We start from the raw sequence: 13,051 nt of genomic DNA, 5'->3' as shown, positions 1-13,051 counted from the left end.
CCAAAACCTAATGTTACACGTTATAAGTCCCTTTCTCTTCGATACTTCTCTTAGTATTTCTCTTTGATGTAATAATTACGTACAGTTCTTTGGACTATGACAAATAATTAACTAATTAATGTTATAAAATTATTTTACACGTTTCTCGACAGGGCACAGTGCGATCCATGGTATTTTCTACAAATGGAGGCCATATATCTAGTATCTTCTTTTTCTAAGTTTTAAACATAACCAATTTGGATATGAAAAATAGAAAGTGGGGGTAGGTCTGTTATTTCTACACAAATAAATGTTATATGGCAATAAGAGAAAAATTATTTGAAAAAGTGATTTTAGGGTTCTGAAAATCAAAAGCTTGTTTCGAAATGGGTACCGTAGAGTATGGGTTCCCGATGATCGGAGGATTAATGCCAGTAAGTAAAAAAGGAATATGAATAATTTATTGAAATAAGATTGTTTTTATGTATAAAAGTATTTAGTTGTAAGAAATTCCCATTTTTTGTTTGATCTTTGTACGTTTAGCAAATTCAAGCTCTCATAGCACCACCCGTATCAGAAGATTCAAAAACAGCAAAAAATAAAAAAGACAAGGAAGAGAAGAAACATCCATATTTTAAAAGACGAGGACGAGGTCATAATCATGATATCTGTGATGCCTGTAGGGATGGAGGAGAACTTATATGCTGTGACAAATGTCCTGCGTCATATCATTTGCAATGCCAGTGAGTTCAAGTTTCTCGAGAAAAAGGAAATCAAAACTCATTCAGGTTTAATCTTTTCCATACAAAAAGTTGCTATAGTTATCATATTGTAGAGCACACGTGTTTCTTATCTGAAAATCATCAGACACAAGTTCCTTGTGCATTAATGCGTGTATGTGACTAAGATTGCTCAGCCGCTTAATAATACCATAGTGCATGTCAAGAGTTGAACTATGAAATTTTAAATGTACTTATCTCAAAAATGAAACCTGTAATAGCAAAATTACAAAGAACTTTTTAATTTCTTTTGACATAAGGGATTTTCATGTTTCAGCTTGTCCTATACTTTTTCAATACCCTGTATAAAAAGAATTTACTATAACAGTTTTAAACAATACTGTGGATAAATTTTATTTAAAAAGTAATTATTTACACAATAGCTTATCATGAAAAAAACTTCCTAATATCTATTTATATGAAACCTTTATTATAACTCTGTAATAAAAAAAAAACGTGAAATACAATATGAAATATAATTATCTAGTTATCCAGCAGTGGATCCAGCAGATATTCCTAACGGAGAATGGTTGTGTTATGCTTGTCGCTGTGCTTCGAAAAGAAATATTTTGGATAGTAAAGGAAATGAAAAGAACAAGAAGAAATCTGCTCTGGAGGTACTAGCTTTAGCAGCATCCCTAGTTAATCCCAGAGAGTTTGAATTGCCTAAAGAGTTACAATTACCAATAATGTTTCCTGGTAGTAATAAAGTAGATTATGTTTCGGGTAGAAGAGGGAAGCAACAATGTGGAAATAATAATGGTATGTTATTTCATTGCTCATCAGAAAAATGTACTACACTCGTTAATTTCGACAATAATAATCCTCTTTTTTCTTATATTAGTAGGAAAAAGTCATTGTTTGGACAGCAATTTAATGGTACCTTTGCCAGCACGTTTATGTTTCGAATGCGGGCGTAGTTGCAGAAAAGCGCCTTTAATTGCATGTGATTACTGTCCATTGTATTTTCACCAAGACTGTTTAGACCCTCCACTAACTGCTTTTCCTATTGGTAGATGGATGTGTCCTAATCATCCAAATCATTTCATAGACCAGAATCTATTGACATCGTGTAGAGTAACAGAACGTATCAAGCTTTGGGACAAATATGCCAATCAACGTATAGATCAACATGCAGTGAAGTTAGCTTTTTTGCGTAAAGCGCGTGCAACGAACCCACTTTTCCGTACAAAGGTCAAATTGGATGGTCGAACAAGAGTAAAGGTTCCCTGTTCTGTAAAATTCCACTATGAACACCCTCCAGAATTAGATCCTGTACGATTTTATCATGATGCTGTCATACAACCAATAGCCAAGAAAACTAAAGAACAAGATAGAGAAAGCAATGATAGCAAAGCTCTTAAAGTAGAATGCACAGATATAAAGAAGACAGAAGAATTGATGGAAGTAGAAAAAGAAGTTGAAAAGAGTAATGAGATAAAAGAAGAAAATAATCAGGAGGAGACAAATAATGAAACTAAATGTAAGGAGAAAGCAGAAGAAGAAAGTGTAGATGAAAATAGGTGTAACGACGATAGTACGGCCGAATATTATGCAGAACGTTTCAGTTATGATGTAAAAGAAGGTGTACAGTTACTTGAAAGACCAGTATTGGAAGCATTAGCATTGCAACGGTTAGAGCAAATATTAGATTCAGACGGAGAAAATTATCACACGATTAATTGTCATATGATGGCTAGAGCTGCATTGTTTTCATTAAACCATAAACCTAAACCACCTGTTTTCATGTTTCATAAAACGCTAACTATAGGAAGTGGCCCAAACTGTGATTTAGTTTTGTCCAATTATGGTAACTGCAGCTATACATCTTCAAAACATGCTATTATTTTCTTCGATGAGGTAATGATATGAAAAGGCTATTCTGTCTTATTTTATATCATCGAACTATACGCTTTTAGCAAATGCTAAAAAATATGTAATTTTGTATATTTTTATTTGCAGGTTACAAAACGTTATGAATTATTAAATTACAGCGAATATGGGACAATGGTTGATAATGTACTTTATTCTTGTAACTATACCGAAACGGCAAGAGAACAAATAAAAGAAGAAACTGATGAGAAAATACAATCGATAACTAAAGAACAAGAAACTACGGAAGCAGTGAAAGCTATTATTAAAGAAAAAGTATTGCTTTCTCAAGAACAAACGGAAAGGAAGAGAGTATTATGTAAATGTAACTTAACAAAATACGAGATGCAAGATACACATCATTTAGAAGAGGGTTGGGAAGGAAGTGCTATTGTTGCTCATGGGTCAACATTAGCTTTTGGGTGTCTATTATTTGTATTTAATACGATAAATGCACATTTGGAACGGTGAAACATTGCATTGTAAATATTCCTCCATTTCCATGTACAGATATTTTCATAAGCTAACAATAATTAAATTAATTAAACAAATTTTGTAATTTTTCTTAAATTTTACCCTATTTCCTCTCCTATGAACATAAAGAAACTAATTCCGGAAAAATGTACCATAAAAATACTTTATTTAATGAAATAATTATACATTTTTTATCCTAATTTCTATCTTTATCATCATCATCAGGCTCATCAAAATCTCTGATTTTAACATCAGCATCTTCTCCATACTGAATAATATTGTCGATCGTTAATTTAATATCCGCGACGCTCTCCTCGTCTTTTATATGTAACGGATAAAAACGTACTAAACTATAGTCATCTATCAGTCTTCCTATAGCCTCTGTAAGTTTTCTATGTTTTTCATTCCAAAAATCTGTTTCCATGCCTGCTAATAAACTGTACGGGTCGGGTTCTAAATACTTATCTAATTGTTTTCTTGCACTTTTTGACAATAAATCCATTTTACTGAGAATATTAACGTGTGGTAACTCTAAATTAATCATTACACTAAGGGCAGCCATGGTGCCTGATAAAAATTTCGATCCATCGATCATAAATTGACTGTCTACCAAAAATATTCCACAAATACGGAAATTTAGATTTTGTAATATTACTGTCAATTGACGAATGACCGTCATATGTGTATATAATTCTATCTGACCCGGGCAATCGAAAATAATGTAATCATCATCCACGTCTCCTAATTTTTCCTCTAACCACGATGAATTCTCTACTAAATACCTATGAACAAAATTATGGAAGAAATCGAAACTTTGGAATAACGTATATTATTTAACAAACGTGTAAAAATTAATTCAATTAACTTACTCCATGCAAAACACAAGACCACCATTGGGTCCAAATTGTAATTCTACATCTTCCATAGCATCGTCTAACTGAATTAATTCTCTTATATCGACTAGAGGTTCGTAATCAAAATATTCTGCCGCTGGATCTAAATTTACTATTTCTACCACTTTCCCTTCATTGGCTGCATGTTGTTGCATGACAGAACAATACGTAGACTATTGAAAAAATTAATGGCAATTATTTTAATAATTATATAATTTTAAATGCAAAAAGAAAGTACCTTCCCACTACCAGCTGGTCCCATTACAAGTTGCGCGTACCTCATTTTATTCGTTTATTGTTAAATAAATACGATACAAATCAAATGGAACGCACTCGCGTGCTTCGATCGTGTTTTGACTTCACCATGCGTAATGATCTAACGTTTATCAAACCTGATTATTTTCTGCGAGATAAGGTTAACTCGTGTTGCTTTTTGGTTAGGTTTTTCAGAATTTAATGAAATGTTAACAAAACGGTGTTTTATAACCACCATAACAGTTAACATACATAATCAGGAATCAGTGTGGCTGGATTTGGCATGATCGAGTGCATCGACGACGACACTACTAACGACGAACTTACTTAACGTTTCACGAAGTGGCGGGAAAAGCCGACATGCACGAGCCACATGTTACGTTAGGTCAGCATTTTACGCAACTTTGGGAAATCGATGAAGAAAGCGAATGTTAATCTTTCCTTCTTGATCTTGAACAGCTAAAATCCGATCTCGTGTCAATGACATGCAATTTCGAATCTCTATGCCTTCTCGATTTCCCAAAATTGCGCCAAATTGCTCATGGAGCATGGGTCTTGCGTACGATATGCCAGCTTTCCCCATCACTCCCTTAAACGCCAAGGAAATTCATCGTTACTAGTGTTACTGTCGATGCACTCAATTATACCAAATCTAGCCATACTGCTTTAACCTGGTGAAACGTGTTGTCGACAAATTAGACGAACAGTCTGTTTTTATTTCGTTATAACTAAAAATTTAAGAAACATATTTTATATCACCGAAATGGCTGAAGCAATGCGTCAAACTGTGGCTGGAATGTTAAAAGGCATTGAAAGGTACTTCTCTCTGATGTTTAATCAAACTCATTTGCTGTTTGCAATCAACCTGATTACTGATTTATGTGTGTATATCAAATTATACTATTATATTTTTTTAGATATAATCCAGATCATTTAGCCACTCTGGAAAAATATGTTGAAATACAATCAAGAGAAAATGCATATGATTTGGAAGCCAATTTAGCAGTTTTGAAGCTCTATCAATTGAATCCACATAAATTTGACATGGATATTACGTGTCAAATATTGTTAAAGGCTCTGACAAATCTACCACATACAGATTTTGTTCTGTGCAAATGTCTCCTCAGTGAAAAAATTGTAATTTTTTTGTAGTTGAGGTTTTATCTCAGTTAATGATCATTAACACCTGATCTAAACCAGTATTATAATTAATATCTGTTATTAATCTGTTAATTAATAAATAAAATACAATTGTTTTTACAGATGCAAGAAAGTCCTATTAATCAAATTATGTATTTAGGAGGTATTTTGGAACAATGTGACTTTCAGCATTTTTGGGACAGAGTTCTCTCCATGTCTGACCTTTGCGACAATATTGTAGGATTCCAAGATTCGATAAGAAAATTTGTTTGTCATGTAGTGGGAATTACTTTCCAAACAATAGATAAAAGCCTCTTGGCACAACTTCTTGGCAATGTTGATGGTAACATCTGTTTCTTTAATACACTACAGAGGTTTAATAACCAATTTATAAATTTATTTTTTAAAGTAACTAATTTTGAATGTAATTTTAGATGCTACCTTAAAACACTGGGTAAAGAAGTATGGATGGAAAGAGGAAAGTAAAACGATTATTTTTATCGCCAATCAAGATGAGAATATAAAAACAAAAAATATTACAGAAAAAATAGATTTTGAAAATGTTGCTGGCCTAATGGCAGCCTGTCTTTAAAAGTTGCAATCTGAATAAACGTTTCTTTTTTTTTGTATACAGTATGGTTTTCTTGTATCGAAATAATGTCGGTATCGCTAATCCTGAATTCATTTTTATAATGCTACAATACTTTTTCAGTGTAAAATGCCATAACACATATAAATATTGTAAAAAGATATACATACTATTTAAAATAATTTTGCACCACTTTAATACAAATAAATTTTGTCGATAATTGTACAAATTAATGCAGACTAGTATTGAATTCTACATACATTGAAATTACGCGTCGCACATCTTAAAGATATATACTGATAACAAAAAATTAGCTAAAGATATATTAAAAAATGTTTATAAGTACGTTATTTTTGCAAGCTTCATTCAGGTTCCGTCGCTATAATTATTAATATTTGGTTCGATCGTATTAAATATTAAACTTGCAAGTATATTTAGACTCATTTAATCTTATGGAATGACTTGGAAATTAACTTTTCGCGTAATAAAATGGAAGCAAAATTAAAACGAGCTTGCATTTTTAAATGACTCATTCTTTACATTCCTTCGTTTTTATTTTGGCGACGTTGTACGAAAATGTCTTTAGGAAAAGTATACAGTTACAAAAGATTAAAATTCACCTAACTTTAGTTTTAAATAACAGAACAAATATGTTTGTTAATACCGTTTTCATTTCCCGAAAATTTTATAATAAACAGTAATGTCCCCATTTTGTATAAATTACACCTTCTATCCATTAAATAAGGAAAAGTTTCTAATACATATAAAAAAGTATTTATGGCATTAAAAGCCATAAAAGAAGCATTCATTGTTCAAGAATTATTTGTATGTTCACTTAAACTTCGTGATCGATCAGGTACGCGTCTTTTCGAAAAATATACCGTGGCGGGTTCTGGCAAGGGAGCATCCATAAAATTGGATGACTCTTACCACAAACTTGAGAAAGTAACACCAAGGTACGTGAACTATTTTTCTTATAATGATGATTATTTTGCATACGTTCCACTGTGTTTTCTTCTCCCAGTATACCTTGGCATTGATCTACCAGTACTGCGATGACAAACATGCCAAACAATGCTGATTCCAACACCAATATAACACAGTGTAAGCTGCAGAAAAAACTTCCAGATTAATATTCATTTTTTCTGGCGATATATCTGTTTGATGACATTAAATAATTAGCTTTTAAATTTAAATAAGCTCTGTAATATTTTTTTCACGAGCACGTAACTTAGTTTTGTAGCAAGAAATTGATCTAAACTTTATTTTTTTAAAGAAGAGGTAAAATAAAATATTTTAACTAAAAATATATATGTTGGAAGAATATGAAACAAAATTTAAAATAATACTTATGTAGCGCACATACATGCGACTTTGTTTGTAAGCTATGTCGTTACTGCAGTGAGAACATTCTAAGATCCATGATGTTATTACCAGACCTAGTGCATAGACGGCCAAGAGTCCAACATAGACCAGAAATTGGATAAAGTACTTTTGATTTCTTTCTCCGACACAGTTGTTTATCCTTTGTGCAGCATTGCAAATAATCTTATTATTATAAAAGTTGTATCAAATTGGATGTATTGGAAATGATATATATTTAATATACATACATATTAAAAGAAAACTGTTATGTAATAAAATCTGTAAAATATACTTGAAGTTTCCTTGTCAATCTAAAATAATTTTGAACATAATAATAATTTCTTAAAATTAATATTCTTTATTCGATGGACAAGAAATATTAAAATTCAAAGGTGAAAAAGCGTTTCCTTTATTGAACGTATGAAAAATCACAGAACTTAAAAGATCAAGAAAACTGTAAAACAGACAAAGATTTATGAAAATAAAAATAACTGTAGTTACATTAATAATAATCCCATAATTTTCAATTGGATTTGGTCGTTTGAATATTGAAAGACTACTAAAAAAAAACTATTTATAATGTTACAACTTATACAATACCATGGACAATGATGATCCATTCTCCTAATACATCGCTTACAAATTCTACAATGACGTGCCTTGGGTGGTCTGTACGTTTCACACCTCGTGCAAACGGTCCAGTTGTCTCTTTCGTCGCATTCAATTTTTGTCTCTGAGTTATCTGTATGAATGTCAGAAAAGTCCATACGACTTTGTGGTAATGGTACAACGCCAGGATCGCTGCAGACTGCTTTCAAATGTGACATTATCAATAACAATACAACGGCGTTGAAAGCCACTACATGAAATGGACCCCACAAACTGTACATAATATATAACAAAAATGTTAATTATAAATGGTCACACGGTTACAAACATTCTCTTAAATTTTGTCTCTAATCACCGCAAAAGTGTTGCAACATAACAAAATAAGAAAATGGAAATATTTCGTCAACAGTTACATTAAATAAAACATATTTAGAAAGTAGAATACACTGCTACGGATAAACATAATCATGAAATCCATACCTGTCTTGTAAACTATGTAAGATAACCCAACATACAACGACGTAATCTGCATAAAAAACAGCGACGTACGTGACTATGATGCATACGATGCCACAGGGGTCTTTTACAAACATTTTTATTTGTTCCATACTCCTTATAAATAAATACATCACGTATCATCACAACTCAGAATTTCATGTGATTTTGTTCCCCATCGAATTTACTTTACACAAATTCGGCCCCATTTTCATTATTTCGTTTAAACTTAAATCTACTCTATAATCCCATCGAAACACTAAATTGTAATATCTTTTCAAAGCAAAGAACTCAATTTTCATTAGTAAATAATACTAAACATTATGTTGAATTTTCGTTACCAATACTGATCAGTACAGGTTAACCTACTAACCTGATAACTGACTACTTTCATACTGCTGTGGTTCAACAACTATACGACGCCCCCTATTTTGGAAATTGCGTACTTCTTCAATTGAAATTTTCTCTTATTCTTTTAACTGCTTTAAACTTTTTAATAACCACAAATAAACTATGCTTTCAAAGAAAATAAATTATTAGAACCATATCAATGCTTTTTTTTGTAAATTTTGCAACTCTAACAACAGCTATCGACCAATGCGATACTAGTCATAAAAAATTAAATGTCAGTTTGATAAAAGAAATATGTTTAAAATTTTGGTGTAATTTAATTTAACTTACATCACTGTGTTTATTAGGTAGACATAAAATATTATGTCCGCAGGCACTGTAATTTATATTTATTGTTTATAAAGATCGTGTATACCACAGTAATTTAATATGCCCGCTAATTTACAGAGAAAATTTCTGATATCTTCGCACGGCAACCGTCAACCACAAAAACATTAATGGGCATAAAGTGGAATTATATGTATGCGACATAGAATTACCTTCATACAACATACAGCAAACGTAATTAAACGAAAAACTTTATTTACAGAACTACTCGCAAATAAAAGTAATAGCAATAATAATAATAATAATAATAATAATAATTAATTAATAATAATAATTAATAATAATCGAATCATTATGAATCGACCAACGATAACTATAACGAGTGAAAGAAAGGAAGAGTAAGAGACAGAAAAAGGGGGAGAAAATAATGGTAGTTGGCTACATCAGTGACTGTGATGGTATAACAGTGGCAACAGCAGCTGAATAGACTTCAATAGTAGTAGTTAACGGTAGCTGTAGCAATAACTTGTATTTTGGACTTAATTCTCATGTACAGATTGAAGTTCTTGAATCTGCTTAATAAGGTACGCCTTCTCGTCGTTAAATTGTTCATCCTCTGAACGCTCAGTGTGGAAACGCGTCAGAAATTCGATTAGCTTCTCCTGGTTGCGCAGTAGAATGTCTAAAATCGGTTTTGGCTTGTTCGGATTCGCCACAAATACCTATATAATTGCGAACACATTTTAGAATATAAATCTGAGAAGGAAAAAAATATTTATTACATTTGATATTTGAATCACAAAAATTTCTTTTCGATTATTTCTGGAATCTAAAGAACGTTGAAGATCCTAGAATAATAAATTTCATTTTATATAAGCTACACATATAATATACTAGATAAAAAAATATAACGTGTACGCTACATCTAATTCTACAAAGTAGCATTAATACTATAACCAATCACATAAAATGTATATAATAATTTAAAAGTTAAAAAATACGTGAGTATACCTTGAAAACATGAAACGCTTCAAACTGAATATTACGTGATTTCTCTTTGAGCATATTCATCATCAATTTCAAATTATCAGGATTCGAAATATATCGCGTCATTACCTAGAATTTGAAAACTATTGAATTAAAATATTTTTAAATATACATACATGCATACACATATATATCTGAAAATGAAACATTTAAAATTATACATACGGTAAAATTGTGTCTATCAAGTAAAAGTTCCCCTAGCAGTTTCAAACTCTGTCGTCGCGTAACATAGTTTTCCGAACTCAATAACCTTTGATAATGAGAGAAAACTTTATCGTAATTTATTTCTAAAAATTCAGCGCTCAGTATTTTATGCCTGGTAAGTAATTCCTAAAAACCAACGTACCGGATGCACCAAGAGTATGCTTTACTTTAAGTACGATATATCATGCGCTTATCATCGCTTACTTTGAACGTAGAAAATGCGTCGGAGGCTATGTCGAAAGTCGACACTTCAACATATCTGAAAAAATTGTAAAAGTCGTCCGAATAAATCATAATTTTTGCCAAGGCCTCGTATCTCGCACATTCTCTCAACATAGTGCCACAGTTTAAGGCGATATCTTGGTGTTCATACCTAAAATTATTACATTTTGTTTAATAGGAATAAAATCAGTATTTTTTAATATCTTTATAATCTTAATTCTAAATAAAAATACCCAAATGAGAAAAATATAATACCGTTACTACAGTAATTTCTGTAAGAAAAAGAAACAAATTATAATAAAAAATTCTGTTTTTACTTACCCAGACATTAGAGTAAATAATATTTCTGGTTTAGTGCATATGTATTCCACTGTTGGAGATCTGGTTCCAATTTGTCTTCGTAGTATATTATTAAACACTTGAGCGACATCTTTCTTTCCCTATTAAAACATGTTGTTATGTTGTCAGAAAAATGATAAGTATAAAGTAATGGAAAAAATTAATCTAAAATAAAAATTATTAAGTTGAAGCATCGAAAGTTAATAAGAATATCTTTATACGTTTATTGTTTTTAATAATCTTGCGATCATAGTTTATTATTAAATAAATAATATAACGATAAGTATTACTCTAAAAAATAACTACATCTGTATATGCATTCTTTTAATTACTGTATTAAATTTTATGCAAATTTCAACCTACCTCAAAGTCTATGCGACTAAGATTTTGCACAAGTAGAAGCAACAAATTACTATTATATAATTCTTGCGCCAATTGGGCAACAACAATGTCTGCCTGGGGCTCTGATTCAGCTGTTCCATAGAGCATATTTTTTATATGTACCAAATTTTTACTAACATCCTCTTGAGCCTAAAATTCAATATATTATGTAATAGAAATCGATATATGGTATTCCAACGTACCTTTTCTACCTTCTTATCACCACGCTCCAATGCATTTACCGCTTCCTTAAGAGCTTTCACCACCTCCGCCGGACTCTTTTGAGACTTTCCGAACAGAGGCATGTTTCTCACAATGTACAGACCTTGTGGAGCATGTGGAAATAATAAATAAAAAGTTAGATGGTTCGATTTAATACATATTATATACAAATTTTGTTAGAGAAAATTAAAGTTTCTTAACCCTTTTATATTATTCCATATAAAATCATACCGTATCGTATCAATTTTAAACTTGTTATATTTAATGAATTTATTTCTATATCAATGATGTACTTATATATAATTCATTATACATATATGTATATGATGAAGAAATTGAAACAAAGTTATCAAGATACAAATAAGATTTGGATTAAACAATTACGTGATTTAGCCTATAACATACTGCTCCAAATTCTGGGTTAAAAAAGGTGGTACTGAAAACTTCTCATATTCCAAATTATGATAGCCTTATTGCCATGTATACCCATACAAGAAACTTTTTCTATAAAAGTATACTCTTCGCAAGTGTGCTTTTTCACATGCTATAAAGTTTGCGGTCAATAGTGTTAAACATGTTCCTTCAGGTTATATCTGTAGATGTAAATGTCAAATTTGTTACAGATTATGATCTACCATCATCAAACATTATTTATAAATATTAATTCGCATGTCCCTTTTCTAACAAATATACGTTAGGTTTAACATAGCAAATTTTATTCTCGAAGAATTCTAATGAACAAATTGGAAAAGAATCCGTGAAAATAAAGGGACCGACTGGTACTGTAAGAAATACGCCGACGAAATAGTTGCAACAAAAATGGAGGTCGTGTATAATGTCGATTATCGATACAATGACGATAGAGAAATTCGGATGAAAAAAAAAAAAGAGATCAACGAAACGATACGAGCAAGATTCATACGTTTGTATTAGAATGACAAGTAATACAAAGTAAAAATTGAAAGATCGAGAGAAACAGGCGAACGTTAAGTTATGACTTGCAAGAACGCGAATTCGGTAAAGAAGATAGTAAAGTTTAACCTGTGCGTTTCAATCAGCTCACAAACCTTAAAATAATCTTACCATTCAGCCAGAACCTGAACGAATCCTCAGCCTCGGTTCGAAGTATCCTATACGATTCTTTTAAAAGCGCACATATAAGGCAACTACTTTTCAGTTCAATATTAGGTATTAAAAACACAATTTATACGATTATGACAACTCCGTCAATAACAAATCCCGACACTAAGCGATGCGATATAATTATTATTAATAACTTCACGAATAAATTATTTATCTTTAAAAACTTTCGACTAATTGCAAGATTCTGTGACGTCTCTTATCAAAATTCTTTTGCGACTAACGTCGATTTGCAAAAACATTATTGGTCTTGACTATCTAGAAACTTTTCTGCCAACCAATCGGAAAGCATCCAAAGCAAAGTTGCAATTTAATTCGCTTAATTACCGTAAATCTTATTATTTCAAATAACTTACGTTTATTCTATT

At 31.3% G+C, this 13,051-nt stretch overlaps 5 protein-coding genes across 8 annotated transcripts; 2 read left to right on the top strand and 3 right to left on the bottom strand.

Moving 5' to 3' along the window:
- Positions 1 to 152: 152 nt before the first annotated feature.
- LOC122401843 (PHD finger protein 12) lies at positions 153 to 3,101 on the top strand. 2 transcript variants are annotated; one of them, XM_043404238.1, is made up of 6 exons: positions 153 to 262; positions 337 to 413; positions 523 to 722; positions 1,246 to 1,520; positions 1,603 to 2,618; positions 2,721 to 3,101. In XM_043404238.1, the coding sequence occupies exons 2-6, from the start codon at positions 366 to 368 to the stop codon at positions 3,099 to 3,101; spliced, it is 1,920 nt and encodes a 639-aa protein (XP_043260173.1). In that variant the 5' UTR covers positions 153 to 262; positions 337 to 365. The 2 variants fall into 2 exon arrangements, with proteins under 2 accessions (XP_043260173.1, XP_043260174.1); XM_043404239.1 differs by having other exon boundaries at positions 230 to 262; positions 328 to 413.
- Positions 3,102 to 3,300: 199 nt separating this feature from the next.
- Positions 3,301 to 4,585, bottom strand: LOC122401888 (GPN-loop GTPase 3). Its single transcript, XM_043404311.1, has 3 exons — positions 4,236 to 4,585; positions 3,974 to 4,170; positions 3,301 to 3,886 (listed from the first exon to the last, which is right to left on the bottom strand). The coding sequence occupies exons 1-3, from the start codon at positions 4,278 to 4,280 to the stop codon at positions 3,301 to 3,303; spliced, it is 828 nt and encodes a 275-aa protein (XP_043260246.1). The 5' UTR covers positions 4,281 to 4,585.
- Positions 4,586 to 4,878: 293 nt separating this feature from the next.
- Positions 4,879 to 6,114, top strand: LOC122401871 (eukaryotic translation initiation factor 3 subunit K). The gene is made up of 4 exons (XM_043404290.1): positions 4,879 to 5,068; positions 5,170 to 5,389; positions 5,516 to 5,735; positions 5,827 to 6,114. The coding sequence occupies exons 1-4, from the start codon at positions 5,016 to 5,018 to the stop codon at positions 5,982 to 5,984; spliced, it is 651 nt and encodes a 216-aa protein (XP_043260225.1). The 5' UTR covers positions 4,879 to 5,015; the 3' UTR covers positions 5,985 to 6,114.
- A 127-nt stretch (positions 6,115 to 6,241) lies between these two features.
- Positions 6,242 to 8,879, bottom strand: LOC122401868 (palmitoyltransferase ZDHHC7). Its single transcript, XM_043404287.1, has 4 exons — positions 8,436 to 8,879; positions 7,947 to 8,228; positions 7,348 to 7,506; positions 6,242 to 7,090 (listed from the first exon to the last, which is right to left on the bottom strand). Exons 1-4 carry the CDS (start codon positions 8,582 to 8,584, stop codon positions 6,817 to 6,819), a joined length of 864 nt encoding a protein of 287 aa, XP_043260222.1. The 5' UTR covers positions 8,585 to 8,879; the 3' UTR covers positions 6,242 to 6,816.
- A 651-nt stretch (positions 8,880 to 9,530) lies between these two features.
- LOC122401864 (protein Mo25) lies at positions 9,531 to 12,888 on the bottom strand. Of its 3 annotated transcripts, XM_043404281.1 has the most exons (9): positions 12,627 to 12,888; positions 11,928 to 12,136; positions 11,525 to 11,646; positions 11,304 to 11,471; positions 10,923 to 11,041; positions 10,584 to 10,752; positions 10,341 to 10,505; positions 10,140 to 10,244; positions 9,531 to 9,850 (listed from the first exon to the last, which is right to left on the bottom strand). In XM_043404281.1, exons 3-9 carry the CDS (start codon positions 11,624 to 11,626, stop codon positions 9,668 to 9,670), a joined length of 1,011 nt encoding a protein of 336 aa, XP_043260216.1. In that variant the 5' UTR covers positions 11,627 to 11,646; positions 11,928 to 12,136; positions 12,627 to 12,888; the 3' UTR covers positions 9,531 to 9,667. The 3 variants fall into 3 exon arrangements, with proteins under 3 accessions (XP_043260216.1, XP_043260217.1, XP_043260218.1); XM_043404282.1 differs by lacking the exon at positions 11,928 to 12,136 and having other exon boundaries at positions 12,611 to 12,888; XM_043404283.1 differs by lacking the exon at positions 11,928 to 12,136 and having other exon boundaries at positions 12,627 to 12,646.
- Between the last annotated feature and the right edge of the window lie 163 nt (positions 12,889 to 13,051).

The sequence above is a fragment of the Colletes gigas genome, unplaced genomic scaffold (genome assembly GCF_013123115.1).
Source record: "Colletes gigas isolate AHSC1104 unplaced genomic scaffold, ASM1312311v1 Colletes_gigas_Sc00029, whole genome shotgun sequence".
Lineage (NCBI taxonomy): Eukaryota > Metazoa > Arthropoda > Insecta > Hymenoptera > Colletidae > Colletes > Colletes gigas.
Note: the sequence above shows the minus strand (reverse complement) of the source record. Positions and strands in the feature narration are given on the sequence as shown.